At 36.5% G+C, this 21,467-nt stretch overlaps 2 protein-coding genes across 2 annotated transcripts in view; one reads left to right on the forward strand and one right to left on the reverse strand.

Annotated features, from left to right (window-relative positions):
• LOC308413683 (NACHT, LRR and PYD domains-containing protein 4A-like) overlaps positions 1–21,467 on the forward strand; it is a gene marked incomplete at both ends in the record, with an annotated part of 667,338 nt that overhangs the window by 357,954 nt on the left and 287,917 nt on the right. The gene's annotated exons all lie outside the window — the stretch shown is intronic.
• On the reverse strand, positions 5,914–6,840 carry LOC308414022 (vomeronasal type-1 receptor 4-like; the record flags this gene model as incomplete). The annotated part of the gene is made up of 1 exon (XM_080909186.1): positions 5,914–6,840. The coding sequence occupies one exon, from the start codon at positions 6,838–6,840 to the stop codon at positions 5,914–5,916; it is 927 nt and encodes a 308-aa protein (XP_080765312.1).

Below are 21,467 nucleotides of genomic sequence, written 5' to 3' on the forward strand. Positions count from 1 at the left end.
AATTTTTGGTTGAAATATACTTTATTCGATATTAGAATGGCCACTCCAGCTTACTTCTTGGGGCCATTTGCTTGGAAGTTTTTTTTTTTTTTTTTTTTTTTTTTTTTTTTTTTTTTTTTTTTTTTTTTCCCAACCATTTTCGCTGAGATAATATCTGTCTTTGTCACTGAGATGAGTTTCCTGTATGCAGCAAAATGTTGGGTTTTGTTTATATATCCAGTCTGATATCCTATATCTTTTTATTGGGGAATTGAGTCCATTTGTGTTAATAGATATCAAGGAATAGTGGTTTCCGTTTCCTAATATTTTTGCTTTTTCAGGTAATATTGTACCTGTGTGTCTCTCTCCTTTTGGTTTTCTTGCTTAGGAGTATTCTTGTTTTTACTAGGATGTAGTTCCCCTTGTTGTATTCGATTTTTTACCTATAATTCGTTGTAGTGCTGGGTTTGTGGTCAGATATTGTGTAAATTTAGATTTGTCTTGGAATATCTTAGTCTCTCCATCTATGGTGATTGATATTTTGCTGGGTATAGCAGATTGGGCTGACACTTGCGCTCTCTTAGGGTCTGCATGATGTCTGTCCAGGCTCTTCTAGCTTTCATTGTCTCTGTTGAGAAATCTGGTGTGATTCTACTTGGTCTGCCTTTATATCTTACATGACCTTTTTCCCTTACTGCTTTTAGTATTCTTTCTTTGCTTTGGGTACTTGGCATTTTGACTATTATGTGTCAGGATGAATTTCTTTTCTGGTCCAACCTATTTGGAGTTTGGTAGGCTTGTTTTATGCTCATGGTCATCTCATTCTTAAGGGTAGGGATATTTTCTTCTACAATTTGGTTGAAGATATTTACTGTACCTCTTAGTTGACATTCTTCGCCCTCTTCTATTCCTATTATCCTTAGGTTTGGTCTTCTCATTGTGTCCTGGATCTTCTGGACATTTTGGGTAAGGAACTTTTTGGTTTTTGCATCTTCTCTGACTGTTTTGCTTATGTTTTCAATGTTGTCTTCGGCCCCTGAGATTCTCTCTTCCATCTCCTGCAGTCTATTGGAAATTCTTGCATCTGTGACTCCTGATTTTATTTTTAGGTTTTCTACCTCTACGGTTGTCTCTTTTAGTGTTTTTCTTATTGTGTCCATTTCTGTTTTAAATTCTTTCTTCCATTCCTTCATCTCTTTGTTTCTGTTTTCCTCTAGTTCTTTGAGTTCTTTGAGTGGTTTTCTTGTTTCCTCTTTAAAAGCTTCTAATTCTTTATGCTTTCCTCCTGTTCTTGTTTAAGGATTTCTATCATCATCTTGAGTTATGATTTTGAGTCTGAGTCTTTTTTTTCTGGAGTGTTTGGCATTCTGATGTTTGCTGTGATGGGAGAGCTGGGTTCTGGTGTTGCCAGGTTGTCTTGGTTTCCCTGGGTATGTACTTCGTTTTCCTCTGGCCATCTTGTTTTCTGTGTTTATACGTGGTCTTGTTGTCAGTGATTGGTTCTCACCTCTGCCTTGTACCTCACCTGTGTCCCTGGATCTCCACATGTTCCTGGTTCTGTATGCATAGGCTGCTGGCTGATAAAAAACAGCCCAAAGCAGGGTTCCTGCTTCCCTGAACGAAGCACTGGGGGGGGGCTTCCAGTAGGGGGCACACTTTCTCAGAGCTAGGCACAGACCTCTCTGTTCCCCAGCTAAGTGGCTACTCAGAGCATTGTCTCACTAGGCCTGTGTCCCTGGATCTCTGCTGTTCCTGGTGGCAGATGGCCTGAGCACCTGTTCTGCACACAGGAGCTGCTGACTGGAAACACACAACTCTGAAGCAGGGTTCCTACTCCTCTGAACCAGTAGGGGAGGGTGCACTCTCCGAATGCTTTGCAGAGATCTCTCTGCTCCCCTGCTACTCGGAATGCCTTCTCACCTGGCCTGTGTCCCTGGATCTCCCAAGTCTCTGATTTTATTGGAATGTTTCAAGTGTATCACCAATTTTTTTTTTTAAGTTGGCTACAAGTTTGCTGTTTATTGGTTTTACTATGATTAGGTATTGGGCCTTGAATTCCTGATCATTCCAAGACTTTTAGCAATAGGGAGTGTCGAATTTTGTCAAATGATTCCTCAGCTTCTAGGGAGATGATCATGTGTTTTTTTCCTTCAAGTTCGTATATGGTAGATTACTTTGATGGATTTTCGCATATTGTACCATCCCAGCATCCCTAGAATGAAGCCTACTTGATCAAGGTGAATGTTCATTTTGATGTGTTCTTCTTTTTGGTTTGTAAGAATTTTATTGAATATTTTTGCATCACTGTTCATGAGGGAAATTGGTCTGAAGTTCTCTTTTTCTTTAGGGTCTTTCTATGTTTTAGCTATGAGCATAATCGTGGCATCGAAGAACAAGATGCATAGTGTTCCTTCTATTTCTAATTTGTGGAATAGTTTGGAGAGTATTGATATTAGGTTTTCTATGTAAGGCTGATAAATTCTGCGCTGATCCCATCTGGTCCTGAGTTTTCTTTGGTTTGGGAGGCATTTGATGACTGCTTCCAGTTTTTTAGGTGTTATGGGACTTTTTAGATACTTTAGCTGATACTGATTTAACTTTGATATCTGGTATCTGTCTAGAAATTTGTACATTTTCTCTAGATTTTCCCGTTTTGTTAGGCATTGGCTTTTGTAGTAGGATCTGATGATTTTTTTGAATTTCTTCATTTTCTGTTGTTCTGTCTTCCCTTTCATTTCTGATTTTGTTAATTTAGATACTCTCTGTGCCCTCTTATAATTCTGGCTAAGGGTTTATCAATCTTGCTGATTTTCACAAAGAACCAGCTCATGGTTTTGTTGGATTCTTGTGTGCTTAGTTTTGTTTCTTCTTGATTGATTTCTTCTCTTAGTTTGGTCATTTCCTGCTGTCTACTCCTCTTGGGTGTATCTTCTTTTAGTTCTAGAGCTTTCAGCTGTGCTGTCAAGCTGCTGTCTATGCTCTCTCCAGTTTCTTTTTGTGGGCACTCAGAGCTATGAGTTTTCCTCTTAGTACTGCTTTCATTGCATCCCATAGGGTATGTTTGGGTATGTTGTTCTTTCATTTTCATTAAATTTTTAAAAATCCTTAATTACTTTATTTCTTCCTTGATCATACTATCATTGAGTAGCACTTAGTTCAGCTTCGATGTGGGCTTTTTGTTGTCTTTGTTATTTAAACGCCAGCCTTAATCCACGGTAATCTAATAGCATTCATAGGAGTATTTGATTTGATAAATATTTGTTGAGGCTTGTTTTGTGGCTGACTATATGGGCAGTTTTAAGTAAGGTACTGAGAGTTGCTGAGAAGTTCTATTCTTTTGTTTTAGGATGAAATGTTCTGTAGATGTCTGATAATTTCAATTGGTTCATAGCTGCTGCTAGTTTTGCTGTGCCTCTGTTCTTTTCCTGCTTCCATGATCTGTCCGTTGATGAGAGTAAGGTGTTAAAGTCTCCCACTATTATTGCGTGTGGTACAATATATGGTTTGAGCTTTAGTAGAGTTTCTATTATGAATGTGGGTGCCCTTGTATATTGAGGGTAGATGTTCTGGAATCAGAGTTCATCTCGATAGATTTTTTTTTTCTGTGATGAGTAAAGTGTCATTTTTTACCTTTTTTTATAACTTTTCATTGAAAATCTATGTTATTTAATATTAGAATGGCTATTCCAGCTTGTATATTGGGGCCATTTACTTGGAAGGTTTTTTTTTTTTTTTTTTTTTCTCAACCATTTACTCTGAGGTAGTTTCTGTCTTTGTCTCTGAGATTCCTGTATGCAGCAAAATGCTGCATTCTGTTTATATATCCAGTCTAATAGTCTATGTCTCTTTATTGAGGAATTGAGTCCATTGATGTTAAGAGATACTAAGGAACAGTGATTGTTGTTTCCTGATATTTTTGTTGTTATAGGTAGAATTATGTGTGCTTTTCTTCTTTTGTTTTTTTTTTTTTTTTTTTACATGATTACTTTCTTGCTTTTTCTAGGGTGTAGTTTCCATCCTTGTGTTGGATTTTTTCCATCTATTATACTTTGCAGAACTGCATGTGTGGTCAGATATTGTGTAAATTTGATTTTTTCTGAAATATCTTGGTCTCTTCTTCTATGGTAATTGAGAGCTTTGCTGGATACAGTAACCTGCTCTGGCATTTGTGTTCTCTTTGAGTGTGTATGACATCAGTCCAGTATCTTCTAGGTTTCATAGTTTCTGTTGAGAAGTCTCCTGTAATTCTGATTGGTCTGCCTTTACATGTTACTTGTCCTTTTTCCTTTACTACTTTTAGTATTCTTTCTTATTTTTGAACATTTGGTGTTTTGACTATTATGTGTTGGGAAGAATTTCTTTTATGGTCCAATCTATTAGGAGTTCTATAGACTTCTTGTATGTTTAAGATCATCTTATTCTTAAGGGTAGGGAAGTTTTATTCTATGATTTTGTTGAAGATATTTACTGTGCCTCTTTTTTGGTATCCTTCACCCTCTTCTACATCTATTATCCTTAGGTTCGATCTTCTCATTGTGTCCTGGATATACTGGATAGTTTACATTAGGAACTCTTTGGTTTTACAATCTTCTCTGAGTGTTTTTTTTTTTGGGGGGGGGGCTCTATGTTATCTCTGACCCTGAGATCCTCTCTTCCATCTCTTGTAGTCTCTTGGTGATGCTTTCATCTGTGACTCCTGACTTCTTTCTTAGGTGTTCTATCTTCAGGGTTGTCTCTTTTTGTGATTTCTTTATTGTTCCTATTTCCATTTTCAATTCCTTCACCTGTTTGTTTCTATATTTCTGTAGTTTTTTGAATGATTGCTCATGGTTCTCCTGTAATTATTTAAGGGAGTTACTAATGCATTTCTTGAAGAGTTACTAATGCATTTCTTAATGTTACATATGAATTCAATGCACTCAAATAGCTTCTACTCCTTTTCCAGTCCTCCTAAGTTCTGTACATTTGTGTATACATTCCTAAATACTCTCATTTTCATATATTTTATTTTTTATTATCCTATATGACAAGTTCTGTTATATATATTTATAGGTGTGTAGGTTTTTTCACTAGTAGGTTTATGAAAACTTGGATGACATCCTAGGGTCCATCCCCTTATTAAATCTGACATCTTCCTGCCCAGAAGCCATGATCTCTCAATAGCTCCTCAGTTAGGCCTGGGGTGTCAGGAACCCCTCCCTTATGGTACAATGATGACTGGCAGAATATCCTGCGTCTGTCTTAAGGCAGCCACACTTGTTGTTATTTTGTGAGTGCAATGGTCCTGCCATAGCTATTAGATACCACTTTTGTCTGATCTTCTTTCAAACTTGGCTTCTTGAAATTTTCTACCACATTTACTTTGATGTTACCAGTAGATTACAGGAGGGTAGTGCTATCAACAGCCTATATGTGACTGTACATTAGTGTTGCTCATTCTCTGTAATTTTTTTCAGGATGATAGCCACCTTCAGAGTACCAAAAATCTTCCTTAATGGATTCTGAATGTTGCACTGATCAATGGTTATAGATACAAAAATTTGAAGGATATATTGGCACTCTGATGATTTAGGAGAGAAAATATATGTTCATAAAACTGATTTTACACACAGACACACAAACAAACAAATTATAAACTTTTTATGAGCTGTCAAATAATGTCTGGACTCCCCAATATATATTCTCATGTTCACCTACCTTTGCCTACATCACATAACATTTTCTATAGTATTAAAATCTTATTTATACTTGAAATTTTTCTCATTATATATTGTAATTTCTGAAAAATGTGCTATGTTAAAATGATTAATGATGATTCAACATAATATAGGCATCAGTTATATAAAACTTTATATTCAAACTGCTCCCTTCTCATTGCACAATAATAGAATTTCCAATACACTAAAAATTGTCAGGCAATGACACATCATGTCCTTATTTGAGAAAGCTATCTGTTATAAAACAAGGGGAAAACATAATAGACTGAAACTTCATATTGGTGATGAGAACAAAGGGACAAAATACAGGAAAGCATATTTCCAGGAATGTAAATACACTTAGCCCCCATAGCATTGGATATTGAGAGTAAGTCATAAAGATGACCACAATGGAGGAGAATGAATAAGAGGTAACAAATGTGCACACCAGAATGAGGACAGTCTGGGTGGCTCTGTCTTCAGGGGAGACCTGTAGAAAGTGCTGAGCACTGTGGATGTGCTTGACTTGATTCTTATGTCTGTAGAGGATAATCACCATGGAGACACTTGAGTATGACATGAGACACAGACACAAGACATCAAGGAAGCACAACAGAAACAAATACAGGGCAGTAGCAAAATTGCCTGAACTGAACCATGAGCAGGAGCTGTAAATCATCCTGTTAGTTGTATTTTTGTTGTAACTGGGGCCAGACACTCTTGCTGGGATCAAGATGTTTATAAACAAGAATAAAGCCCAACTGACTGAGCAGGAGGGACCAAGGTACTTGGTGGCTCTGTGCTTAAGGATCATCCATCTGTAATTGTTGAAACTGATTGTAATTGCTTGGAAGCAACTCAGTAGGCACATTGCATAAAGGGATGCGCCCCTTGTTGTTCGGTAAATATACATTATTAGTTTACATCCAAAATCATCTAAGAAATCTTTATATCCATAATCTGATAGTGTCTGTGGAATGCCCTTAGAGATTATAAAAAGGAAATTAGCAAAAATCAAGTGTTCTATGATTAGGTCTTTGGGCAGTAAATCTTTCCCAGTGAATTTCAATATCATGTAATAAATTAGTAAGGAGGAATTGCCAATCATTCCCACTGTAATCTGAGAGAAAAGGAAAATTCCCAGTGCAATATTTTCAAAAGCCATTTCATATCTATTAAAAAATAAAATATATTTATTATGAAGTCCAGTGAAACTTTTTATGATTTCCTGATGTTCACTTAAACAACCTATTTATCACTTTATTGCATTTGTATAGCTTATTGTATAAATAAAATTTCTAAATATTTGCTCTTTTAAAGAAAATATTCTTCATTGTTTAATGGAAAGTTTTAGGTATATTATGGGAAAGTAATGTTCTCACTGGAAGAGGTGCTATGGGACATTTAACATAGCAATCAAAATCTAGAGTGAAACAAACATGATTTTTAGCCTAACTGATACTGTTTAGTCCCAGTATAACCAATGGTAGACAAAACAAAACACTATCTCCAATGGTTGCCCAAAATGATTAATGTTTTCACTTCTTCTAAACAGACAAAATAATTTAGAGTCTATTTACAAAAAAAAAGAATTTTTACGGCATGACATTTTTTTCTGAAATGTTACAAAAAAAATAAACAAACAAAAAGCAGCCCACAGAATTCAAAATTCAATAAGAGTAACAAAAGATAATACATAAAAGACATATTCAGAAAGATGGATTCAATGCTCAGAAACCATGAAGAATATTTAGTTTTAATATTTATTTTGTCTTCAGTTTTGTGTGTGCAGTGGTTGGTTGCATGTGCATATACTTGCCATCAGGATACAATGTTGGGATCTTCTACAGCATGATTGGAAGATGACTGTGAGTCACAAATAGGCATTAGGAACTCAATTGAAGTCCAAGGTAGTAAAGCATGCACTCTTATGAATGATAAATTAATCTATTTTTATTCAACAATAACTATTTGATATATATATATATATATATATATATATATATATATATATATATATATAAAACAACTGACAGAAATCAGTTCCATACTTTATTAACTCTCCTATATAAAATTCAGATCTCCAAATGTGTACAAAATCAGCCTCAACTATACCAGTAATTAAGAGAATACAAGGAAAAGATGCAAATTAGAAATACAATGATAGATTGTTATATACTGTGTGAATAGCTACTAAGCAAACCAAGTCATGAAAAATAGGATTTAAAGCTGCTGAAAATGTGAAACACAAACCCTTGTAGAAAATAAAGTAAAATGTTACAGCAACAATTCAAATTAGTAGAGGGTTTCCTCAGGCAATTCATAAGCTATAACCAAGTTCCAATTTTAATGTGACAAAGAACACAGGATATGAAATGATCTAAAATCACACAGGGCATGGCCAGTTTTGACATTTATGGATAAAAGAGGGGTTTGAGTTTTGCCATTGCCCTGTTGAGGTATAAAAGTTCTGAGGAAGAATGTAAAGAGAAACAATCATAATTTTTTTTAATGTTTTGTGTCTTTTGTGGTTAGAAATTCTGATTCTGATTGGCTTTATATAAAATCCATATTCACATATATGAGACAGGTTTATATCACCCCACCATGCAAAATAGTTACTTCTAAGTTATTCAGAAGATGAAAAATGAAACGGTCCAGAGAAAATATCAGTAATAGAAGATAAAAAGCAGAGGCATCAGGACTCAATACCACAGACAAAATGCCAGAATTTAAGAGGTTGGAACTGTGTAAAATTAATTTTTTCTGCACTTTTATGGAGATAACATTGGAATGAAAATACAGCCTACAGACTGGGATAAAACATTTTATTTAAATATTAATACTAGAATTAATACTTAATACTAGAATGTGTAGAGCAAAATAAAATTTAAGCACACTATTCTCACACATCTAGGCAACAAATACGGTATTGAAATGGGCACAAATTTATTTAAAGAAGAATGATAAATGTTAGAAATGTACAGTAAATGCTTTTTAAAAGTGTTCAAAAACTGCTTTCTTAAAAATGGAAATTACAAATACTTTGAGACTACTTTGCATACATTAGAATGTGTATCATCAACTAATAAACAATAAAAATACTTATAGTGATGGGAGTGATGGAATAATCCTTATATAATATTAAGACGACAGAGTAACTCTTTCACTACAGAAATAAATTGGAAGATATCTCATGAAATTAAATATTTAATTACCATATAACACAGCTATGCCATGTCTGTCCTGTACCAAAATGACTCTAAGAGCTACAACAGAGATTACAGTCATTCATGCAAATGGCCTTGGTACTCACAGTATCAAAGAGAAAATGTCTTTCTATGATGTTGATCAGCAGATGAAGACAATATGGAGTATATTCACAGTGTAAATTTGTTTATCTGTAAATGGTCATGAAATTATGATGAGAGCTGGTTCTTTGCGAAAATTAAAGAGATTGATAAACCCATAGCCAGAGTAACTAGAGGGCAAAGAGAAAGAATCCAAATTAACAAAATCAGAAATGAATGTGGAGACATAATAACTGAAACTGAGGAAATTCAAGAAATCATCAGATCCTACTATAACAGCCTATACTCAACAAGGCTGGAAAATCTAGAGGAAATAAATGAATTCCTAGATAGATACCAGATACTAAAGTTAAACTAGGACCAAGTAAACCATCTAAATAATCCCATAACACCTAAAAAAATAGAAGCAGTCATCAAAAGCCTCCCAACCAAGAAACTCCAGGTCCAGATGGGTTCAGTGCAGAATTTAATCAAACATTTATTGATGACCTAACACTAATACTCTCCAAACTATTCCACAGTATAGAATCAGATGGAACTCTACCTAAATCATTTTTGAGACTACAATAACCCTCATTCCTAAAGCAAACAAAAACCCTACAAAGAAAGAGAACGTCAGACCAATATCACTTATGAACATTGATGCAAAAATACTCAAAAAGATCCTTGCAAACCAAATCCAAGAACATATCAAAACGATCATTCACCATGATCAAGTAGGCTTCATCCCTGGGATGCAGGGGTGGTTAATATATGGAAATCAATCAATGTAATCCACCATATAAACAAACTCAAAGAAAAAAACCATATGTTCATCTCACTAGATGCTGAGAAAGCATATGACAAAGTTCAACACCCCTTCATGTTAAAAGTCTTGGAAAGAATAGGAATCCAAGGCCCATACCTAAACATAATAAAAGCAATATACAGCAAACCAACAGCCAACATCAAACTTAATGGTGGGAAAGTTGAAGCAATCCCACTAAAATCAGGGAATCAACAAGGCTCCCCAATTTCCCCCTACCTATTCAACATAGTACTGGAAGACCTGGGTGGAGCAATAAGACAGCAAAATGAAATCAAAGCTATACAAATTAGAAAGGAAGAAGTAAAACATCACTATTTGTAGATGACATGATAGTGTACTTAAGTGACCCCACAAATTCCACCAGAGAATTCCTATAGCTGATAAACAAAGACAGCAAGGTGGCAGGATATAAAATTAACTAAAGCAAATCAGTAGCTTTCCTATACTTAAAGGACAAACGTGTGGAGAAAGAAATTAGGGAAAAGATACCCTTCACAGAAAATTTATCATAGTCGTACCTGAAGACCCAGTTATTCCACTTCGGGGCATATACCCCAGAGAAGGCCTAAATACAACAAAGACACATGCACCACAGTGTTCATAGGAGCTCTACTTATAATAGCCAGAAGCTGGAAAGAACACAGATGTCCTTCAGTAGATGAATGGATACAAAAATTGTGGTACATTTACACAATAGAGTACTACTCAGCTATCAGAAACAATGACTTATCGAAATATTTAAGAAAATGGTTGCATCTAGAGAATATCATCCTGAGTGAGATAGCCCAATCCCAAAAGAACAGACACAATATGCAGTCACTGATAATGGGATACTAACCCCAGAAAGCTCTGAACACCCCAGAAACAACTCACAGAGTATATGAAGTTCAAAAAGAAAAAAAAAAAAAAAAAAAAAAAAGGAAGAAGAAAGAGAAAATGAAAGAACCATCATGCTCAATCCTTATACACTTATACACTTACAAAAAAAACTTTGACTAATTACAGGTTACATCCTGTTTTACATGTACTTTATGCTCATTGTAACTAGTAAGACCTAGGATGACACAAGCCACAGAGATAAGTAACCAAAGAGCCCATCTGTTAGTTACTATGGCAACTTAGACTCCCTTTTGATTCCATCTATTAGGTGCAACTATAGGGATCAACTACGAAAGCCCAGGAGCTAAGATGAAGAGGTCCAGCAAACTGCTCAGCAGGTACATAGACGTTCAAAAAACTTAAAGACCAGAAACCACAAGGTGAAAGGAGAGAATCAGCTCCAAAATTGTACCTTTTAACCTCCAGGAATGTGTGCTGCCTTAAGTGCACAAGCCCTCTCCAACACCAAATAAATCATGTAATGAAAGTTCAAAAGACATTAGAATAAAGGTTGATGGGGAGGGAAGATGAAGTTAATAGATGTTTGTTTCATGAACTCAGAGTTTAGGGTTTGTGATGAAAATATTCTAGAGCTCAGCTGCAGAACAATACGATTTTTTCTAATGAGTGAACTGTGCGTTCCCGATGGCTAACATGATAAATATTAATAGCTTGAGTTTTGTTTTAACTTTAACTACAAGGGCACTGTGGTTTATGAATGATACAAAATGTATACACACAGTGATGACTGTTCACTCTTGTGTGAAAGAAAGATTTAGAAAAGTATAGCTAAGTGTATAATGTGGTAGAATTTTGCTGTTGGTTTGGGTCTCACTTATTAGCAGCAATCGCTGACCTCAGGAAGATATATGATACCTTCTGAAATGCTCCACATTTACAGGGACAAGAGAAACATAGTAAGGCAAACACCTGAGTGTATTTTCCAAAAATTGAGATGCTATGGAATACTAAAAAACTAAAACTAAGTAAATAGGGGTTTATTTAGTACAGCATAGAAATTAAATCAGGAAAACCTCATACTTCAAAATAGCCAAAGTATCAAGAAATTAAACATACTCCTATTATGCATTTACTCTCTTATTGTGAGTCATACAAATTTTACCACAATCTAATATCATCCTCAAAATTTATTTTTCTTCATAGAAAATAATCCTATAATTCTACCATTGATAAAACATTTAATAATTAGTATTATCAACACTATACAGTACCTATTATTATATTGTAAATATTGAAACATGCAAATGAAATTGAATTTTCCAGAAGCACATACATCGGGGAGAAAAAGAGTTAATATAATAAAACATCTCAAACTACGCATCATAAGAAGTGTATTTATGCCATGGTTTATCCACCTGTTGCAATGCCTGGTTTCATCCGCAGTGTCCCTAGTCAAAGAGAGGAAGAATTAAAGAAATTTGTCCCGTAGAAAATGAAAACATTCAAAGAGACATGAAAAATGAGATTGACATAAGGTCAGGAAGTTGGAGACAATGACAGAGGAAGATGAGTGAAGGAAGGAAGGTAGAAAATTCGGTGGCATCAGTGAGAAGAGGGACTCAGAGGCAGCTTACTTGAGGGACACACAGCTTAGGGAGACCTGGAAGCAATCTGTTCTGCCCAGGGTTGAAAATAGCTGCAATTTCACAGAAAAGCTGAACAAGTTCCCACTGTAAATATTGCCTGAGTACCTTCTCCCTATCTTATCAATACCTTGAGCAATACCTTGAGTTCTTCTTCTTCTTCTTCTTCTCTCTCTCTCTCTCTCTCTCTCTCTCTCTCTCTCTCTCTCTCTCTCTCTCTCTCTCTCTCTCTCTCTGTCTCTCTTGTTCCTTCTTCCTTTTTTCCATACCACTCCCATCTTTTTCTTCTGACCTCCTTCCCACCATTGCACTCTCCCTCAACCTGTCTCTCCCTCTCTCCTTTCTACCACTCTTAGCTTTCTTTCCTTCCTCCCTTCCTTCCTTCCCTCCTTCCTTCCTTCCTTTCCTTAGTTTTTTTCTTCTCTCTTCCTTCATTACCCTAGCCCTTCCTTTAAACAGAGCTTTTGAAATGCATTCTTAATTAAAGCTTTATCTACAACTCATATTAAGGCAGCACTTAGGAAGAAAATAAAATGCAAGGGTATCAGGAACATGAATTCTCCAAAGGTTGCTTTCTAATGCCTTTACTTTTTATATATCCTATACTCCGTTCACTCACTTCAGGCCTGGAAGTCCCCATGCAGAAGATCGTGTCCATAAGAAATAAGTGCCTGCTGAAACTGATGAGAAAATTTCCTCACTTAAAGGTTCATGATCTCCTGGTATACTTTCCCTAAAGAATGATAATTTTTTTTTCAAGTCAACTCTGTACCCATGATGACAGCATCTCCACAGGAGACTGAAGTAGCTTTTAAATACCTTCCTGTCAGAAAACATTACAAAGTAAAGAAAACAAGAGGGTTAAATTAAATGAGTTACTCCAAGGAAACAATTAGGAATCTGGACAGGTACTTTTATGTCAGTCCATGGAGCACAAAGGCAATAGCAGAGAGGCATGCAAAGAGAACTGCATTGCTATTAAAGTATAAGCAACTTGCATGCCCTTGCCCTAGAGGGCCTTTCCTGTAACCCAGGCATCCCAGGCAGTTTCAGCATTCCAATGTCCTTCAGTCCCAAAGACATGCAGGACAAGGGTTAACTGAGCTGCCAGATTCTCACAGCATTTGAATGTACCTCTCACAGAACCCTGTACTTCTTAACCTGCAAATGTATAGTGTAAAGGAGAAACTGTGGATAAATACAGCATCATATTTCCACAGGGTGTAAAGAATGTAAACACAGCCCCCAACAGGAAGAAGCCTCCATATATGGTTATTTGCCTCCACACAGCAGTAGGCAGCTTCCACATCATAGGAAGCAGACACGGGAGCAAGAAATAGCCTACATATGTACTCCTCAATTGACAGTGGATCTATAAAGAACACTCAGCCTATTACCTTCATCAGCACAGAATTTTTCTCTCTAGCCTGTTTACCTGAATCCACTAAAGTTAGCTTCCTTACCTTATTGTCATTGTAGAATCAGCTATTAGAGTACATTTCCCCTTTCTGTCTCTCTTCATGAATAAAATCCCATTGCACAGCTTCACTCACCAGATATTTTTCATTTTTTTTCAGATAAATAACATTATATTGAGACCGGTTTATATATTCAGAGGTTCAATCCATAATCATCAAGGCAGGAAGCATGGCAACATCTTGGCAGGCATGGTGCAGGAAGAGCTGAAAGTTCTACATCTTCATCTGAAGGTGGCTAGAATACTGGGTCCTGGAAGTCAGGACACACCCACTCCAACAAGGCCACACCTCCCGACAGACAGTAGCACTTCCTAGGACAAGCATATACAAACCATCCGAAATTCAATCCAAGTATGGCTCCTGCAGTCTTTTTCAAGCAGTGTATTTTTTTTTGTTTGTTTGTTTGTTTGTTTTTTTTTTTGTTTTTTTTGTTTTGTTTTTTTACTAATATTTGGAGTACATTTCAAAAGTCTGAAAGGGGCCAGTATATTGACTTAGAGCATAAACCCCTTACTTCCCAATGTTAGGATCTGAGTTCTATCTGGGGATCTCAAAAATTGAAAGAAGAAAATCAATAATTACACAGTTGAGTGTGTAAGGTATTCCTCTATAGAACACTGTAAGTTTCTGTTGTTTGCTTTTTTCCAGGTTACAACTCACTGTTCTCTCACACAGGCTATATTCTTAAATTTTCATCACACATGAGATATAAAGATATTGCAGTGGATAAAAGTACTTGACTTAGAATTTCAATAACCCAAGCCTGCAGCTTAGAATACATCAAATTACAGGTCCAAGAACTATTTTTTGTTATTGTGGTTTTGTTAAATTAACTGTATATTCATTCACTTCAGTAAAAACATTAATTTTCTGTATGAATATTGTGGTTGAATTTGGGAGTAATTTACGTGCAGTATTATGCCATCAACAAATAGTAATGGTTCTACTTCTCTCTTTTTCAAGCTGAATCTCCTTGATATATTTTTGTTTCTTATTGTGCTATCTAAAATATCTAGTACTGTATTATATAGATATGGAGAGAGTCAACAGCCTGGTCTTGTTCCTCATCTTAGTGAAATTCCTTATATATGTCTCTCAAGTTAATTTGATGTTTCTTATGACCTTGCTTTGTATTGACTTTAATAAGCTTAGGTATGTTCCCTGAACCTCTATCTCTCCAAGAGTTTTATCATGAAGTAGTGTTGGGTTGTGTGATGTTTTTGTCGTTGTTGTTTGTTTTTCTTTTTGCATATAATGATGTAAGTGTGTGGTGTTTGTATGTATGTGGTTAATGATTTACTTACCCATGATGTATTATGTGGACAAATTTTCTACATTGAATTTTTCCTGCATCTCTGAGGTGATCTCTAATTAACCAAACCATGTGATGATATTTGGTGTTCTGTTTTTTATCCTGTTTTGGGGCTTCATTTTAAGTATTTCGCTGAGTATTTCTGCCTCAATGTTTTTGAGGAAAAGTCATCTGCAATTATATATTTGTTGAATCTCTATGTAGTTTTAGTAATGGAGTGAATGTGAGTCATAAAATGAATTTGACAATATTTCTTCTGTTTCTTTTTTGAAATAATTTGAGGAGAGTTTCTATTAATTATTTAAAAGATTCACAGATTTTTCTGCTAAAACTGTTGACTTTGGGCTTTTTTTTTTTTTTGTAAAGTTAATGACTACAGTATTTCTTTCAAGGTGGTAGGTCTATTTTAATTATTTATCTGATTTTTGTTTCATTTTGCTAAGTGATATTTGGCTAGTTAAATTGTCCATTTTATTTGGAATTTCCAATTTTGTGAAGGTCATATATTTGAAATAATACTTAAGGATTCTTCGGATTTCTTCAATGTCTGTTATCATGTCTCTCTTTTTATTTCTGGTTTTGTTAATTTGTATATTCTCTTTGTCATTTAATTTGGACAGGGTTTGTCTATCTTGTTAATTTTCTCAAAGAACCAAGTCTTTGTTTCATTGATTCTTTATCTTGTTCTCGTTGGTTCTATTTTGTTGATTTTTATACCCAAGTTGGCTTATTCCTGTCCTTTACTCCTCTGTGGTGTGTGTCATTGCTTCTGTCCTAAAGCTTTTAGCTGTGCTGTAAGTCTCTAGTATGGATTCCACTGATTTCCTACAAAAGCACTGAGTGGCTGTGATCTTTTCTCCTTGCAACACTTTCATTGTGTCTGTAAGTTGGGGTTTGTTTTGAAGTCATTTTCTTTGATTCAGAGAAAGTACTTCTTCCATTTTGTATTGGTTATTTTATTTATTTCCTTTTCAAATGTTATTCCCCCTTTACATTTTCCCCTCCACAACTCTCAATCCCATTACCCCTTTTCTGTGCCTCTCCGAGGGTGCTCCCCCACCCACCCACCAACTCCTGCCTCAGCAGCCTAGCATTCCCCTTACCATGGTTCATCAAGACTTCACAGGATCAAATAATCCTATTAAATAATGGTTTCCAGTGCTAAACTAAGAATTCTCAACTGAGGAATTTCTAATGGCTGAGAAGCACCAAAATAAATGCTTAACACTCCTAGTCATCAGGGAAATGCAAATCAAAACAATTCTAAGATTCTACCTCACACCAGTCAGAAGGGCTAAGATCAAAATCTCAGATGCCAACAAATGCTATCTCAGATGTAGAAAAAGAGGAACATTCCTCCACTGTTAGTGGGACTCAAATTTGGTACATCTACTCTGGCTATAATTTAGTCTGGTGGTTCCTCAAAAAATTGTACAAAGTACTACCCGAGGACCCATCTATATCACTCCTGGGCATATACTCAAAATAAAGTCCAGTATCTAACAAGGACATATGTTCAACCATGTTCATAGCAGCTTTATTTATAATATCCAGAAGCTGTAAAGAACCGAGATGTCAGTCAACAGAGGAATGGATACAGAAATTGTGGTACATTTACACAACAGTATATTACTCAGCTATTAAAAACAATGACTTTATGAAATTCCTAGGCAAATGGATGGAACTAGAGACTATCATTCTGAGTGAGGTAACCCAGTCACAAAAGAATACTCGTGCTATATACTCACTTATAAGTGGATACTAGCCCAAAAAGCTCAGGAATACCCAAGAAACCATATACAGTACTTATGAATGTCAAAGAGAAGGAAGACCAGTGAGTAGATGCCTCAGTTTTTCTTAGAAGGAAGAACAAAACGTTCCTGGGAGGATATAAAGGGACAAATAGAGGAGCAGAGATTGGAGAAAAGATCCAATCCAAAGGCTGCCTCACCTGGGGATACACCGCATATGCACCCAATAAACTCAGGCACTATTGCTGATGCCAAGTAGTGCTTACTGGCAAGAACCTGATATGGATGCCTCCTCACAGGCTCTGCCAGTGCCATACTGATATAGATGAGGATGCTTTCAGTTAACCATCAGACTGAGCATGGGGACCCCAATGAAGGAGCTAGAGAAAGTACTGAAGGGGCTGCAACACACTGGGAAGAACAAAATTTTCAACTAACCTAACATACCACAGCTCCTAGGAACTAAAAAACTAACCAATGAGTTCACATGGAAAGACCCATGGCCCCAGGTGCATATGCAGCAGAGGACAGCAGTTTCTGACATCAATGGGAGGTGAGACTTTTAGTCCAGGGAAGGTTCATTTTCCCACTGTAGGAAAACACCAAGGTGGTGAGGTGGCAGATGGTGGTTGGGAAAGGGAGCACCTTCATGTAGGCAATGGAAGATGAATGGGGAATTGGACTGTCAGAAAGAGATAACATCTGAAAATTAAATGCAGAGAATATTCAATTAAAAAAGTAAGAAGAAGAAGAAGAAGAAGAAGAAGAAGAAGAAGAAGAAGAAGAAGAAGAAGAAGAAGAAGAAGAAGAAGAAGAAGAAGAAGAAGAAGAAGAAACAAAGAAGAAAAAGAAGGAATGTGACTACTTGTCAGTTACATTCCTCATGGTTCTGCCTCTAGATTTCCACTTCTCTTTCAAGCTTAACTTGACTTTACAGTGCCTGTAGTGATGACAAACTCAAGAGCAGTTGAGAAATCATCTGCTTCTTGCTCTGCTTTTCTAGCTGCAACTAAGTGATAAACATCTCCCATAGACTTTGCAGCTCCTGCTTTGCCCAGCAGCCATTATTATTTGGAGACAAGTTGAGCTTAGCAATTGCATAGTTAAAGACACCTTCTCCTACTGTACAAAGAACCATGAGTAGGAATAAACTCTAGATGGTATATCTTTAGGTGGTGATTTGGGCCTAAAGTATTCTCTAAATTTTGATGCCATTTTGCTGACAATGTTCAGAAAGAACAATGCAATTATGGCAGTTTGGTATCTATTTTATAACTTGAGGACCAGTGCCAACAATAGGTGGATTTATTGTAAAGTTTTGAATTAAGAAAAATAAGACGTAGGAGAAGAAAGATGAGGAGAAGAAGGAGGGGGAGGATTATAGTCAAAAGTCAACTGAGATGTTTTTAGCCACAAATTGTTTTATGGTTTCTGTGGAGCTCTTTTGGGACCACTTCTAGGAATTTTGCAGGAATTTGGTATTGAGCTGGTACAATAAATTAGGCCCAAGGCAAGTACTGCAGAGAATGTCATGTATTCTGTGTATCTGGATCATTCGGATAAACCCCTAACAACAGTGACCATGGGACCTTGTTTATTGCCTTATCTGATTACTTTGATTTCTGTTCTATTTGTTCCGTGACTTCTTTGTTTATGCTTTAAGGACTGATCATATTCTTTGTATGACTTAAAAGCAGACTGGAAAAAATAAACTTTGCTTCATTTTCAGAACTGCCTGGGGCTCATGCTGCAATGCTGCCTGATTGTCTTTTTTTTCTTTCTAATCCTCACTCCTTCCCTGGAGAATCCATTGACTGATTGACCTGGACTGGTCAGGTTTCCTCACAAAGAGTACTTCACTGTAGTTCTAAAAAAAATTGTTATAGGGAAGAAAAACTGGACAGAACAGAAAATGCAAAGTATAAAGACATTTTCCTCTATAGCGAGGACATTCTGTACCAAGCATGGATAAGTCTGTCATGAGAACACAGCAAGGTTATCTGCTCCTCCCCTGGAAAAGGTAAAGTTACATTTGCTGTTTCACAAATTTTAATTTTCATACTTTTGTCTTATTCTAAAGTACCAGAAACTAATACTTTCATAAGAAAAAAAATTTAAGTGAATGAGCAGCAATATTAAATTCACAGGGAAGCAAATATATATTCATAAATACACATAGATAGCTCCCAACTACTGTTTCATTTGAAGTTTACAAAATCACCACTTGAACAGAATTACTGCTCAAAAAAAAAAAAAAAAAAAAATACACAATCACTGAGCTCTCCCCATAATTGTGATCACAATTCTCTCAAACCCTCAAAAATGAACACACAGTACAGACAAGCAGGCAGGCAGACAGACAGACATACAGACAGACAGACAGACACACACACACACACACACACACACACATTGAGACTCACTCACACTCAGACACTCAAGACATCAAAGAAGTGTGTAATTTCTCCAGACCTCCTGTACCTCTGTGGAGCACCTTACCACTTTCTCATTAGTACTTAAAGTAATAGAAGTGGAGTCAGGAGGGTCTCCAATCCCAGCACAGCCAGTAGCCTGGAAGTCCACGATCAGTCTGGCCTAGGAGAAGAGAAAATGACAGAGCAGCAAATTGAAGCAAGCAAACAAAATAGGGAAGACATCTTTTTCTGCTGATTGAATCCCAGAAGAAATCCTAACACAGCCCTTCACCTGTAATGCAATTCTTAATGATTCCCTGGAAGGAAAACACATTCTAAGGAAGCATTGTAAGTTACTTCAGTGAAAGTGCTACATTAGAAAGGACCAAGATCTGCATTTATTTTCTCTGACTTCTGAGTCTGTACTCACAGAGTACCATTCAAAATTTGTTAAATTATTTTGGATTCCTGAAGATTTGGGTCCTAAGTGCTTCACTGAACTCTGTAGACTCCTTGGCGGTGGGATCAGACAGAATACAGGAAGAACCCAGAAGGTATCTGCAGTAAAATATAGTAAAGACAGAGGCTGAAAGGTCCTTATCTCTTTCAGGTGACATGGGCATGCGTTTGAGTTCTGAAAAGCATGGACATCATATAAGCACCATAGTCTAGGGAGAATCAAAATGTGTGGCAAAATAAGGGAGTCTTTGCTATTTTCTCCCTGTCATCCTCCATCCTTCCATACCTCCATTTGTCTCTCTGTCTCTATCTCTCTACCTCTCTCTCTTGTTTTCTTGTTTTTTTCTTATGGCTGTGTGGTAGCCTAGTCTCCTCACAAGCTCACTAAGTTCTTCAGAGTGATCTTGTATTACAGTCCTATGGCTTCCAACTCCTCAGTGCTGAGGTCCCAGAGCTTCACTATTTAGAGAATCCTCTTTGTCTGTCTCTGTTTTGTTTCCTTTTGAAACACTGTCTGCCCTTGCATGCCTCACTATAACAGCTGCACCTCTTCCCAAGCCCAAAACACCACCAAGGAGCCAACTCCAGTGGAATATCACACAAGGGTCTTTATTTACAAGCTAAAGCTTGGGCAGCCCAGCACTCTCAGCAGGACAAGGTTTTATAGGCAATTGTGGGGCCATTATGGCATTTTGTTTCTCTTTAAAATAATTGGGTAGTGCTGGGAATCCAACCATAAACTTACCTTTTGCTTTTCTCCTGGTTGTTAGGAAGTGAAGTGCCAGGGGCAGGCTTGTAACCTGGAAGTGCAGATTTGTTGGGTTGCAACATGAAAACTGGTGCTGGTTTCTGATCATAAGTTACCCCCAGTTCAACCTTAGGTAAGGTTCTCTAATGTGGATGCAGACTCAAGATCTAGTCCATCATAATGGTCCCACTATGTGGATGGGGTTGACCTGAAATTGACACAATTGACCTGAAATTGATACACACTTGCTTAGAACTCAGGAGTGCTGGAATTGAAGGCATTTGCCTTTTGAATGGCTGTTTTCAATCATGCTAATTGGTAGGTTCAGTTGTTACCCCTAAATTTACATGTTGATGTTTTACCCACAAAGACCAAGGACTTGGGCTGAACTCAGCACAAGAACCTTAAATGCTGTCAACCCAAAGAAGTCTGAACACTCAGAGATTATAACTTCTGAAGTCTTCTAAAGCCAGAAAACCAAAACTTTTGAATGTTTAAATCTCAAGCTGCCCTTCCTCCTGAGGAAAATATTGTCACATGACAGAGAAAGCATTAATTCTTCAACTGAGTTAGCCACATGGTACATCAATGGTTGAATTTCTACATAAAAAGTATAATTTATCTTAAATGCTATTGATTCTCATTGATGATGTTCAGTATATTAATGAATTACTGAAATATTAATAGAAAAAATCATCCAAATGAATAATTTTTTTCTGAAAATAATAAACTTTTCACTGTGTGCCTGTTTTCTTCCTGCATGTGAATTTCAAGGGACTCAATTCAACCCAACAATTAGTGGACTTCAATGAGGTCGGTGACTTTAACCCTGCCACCCCTTTAATCCCAGACATCAGAAGGAGAAGCAGAAGCATCTCTCTCAGTTTAAGGCCAGCCTGCATTGAGGAGCCAGTATCTCACATTAGAATACAAGCAACATCAGAACAACCCACTGAATTTTTACTCATATTAAGAAGTAGAATTGGTGGATAAAATAGCAAATCTTCTTTTGTATGAGAAGGTATTTT

This window comes from Micromys minutus, assembly GCF_963924665.1.
Source record: "Micromys minutus genome assembly, chromosome: 32".
In the NCBI taxonomy this organism is placed as follows: Eukaryota; Metazoa; Chordata; class Mammalia; order Rodentia; family Muridae; genus Micromys; species Micromys minutus.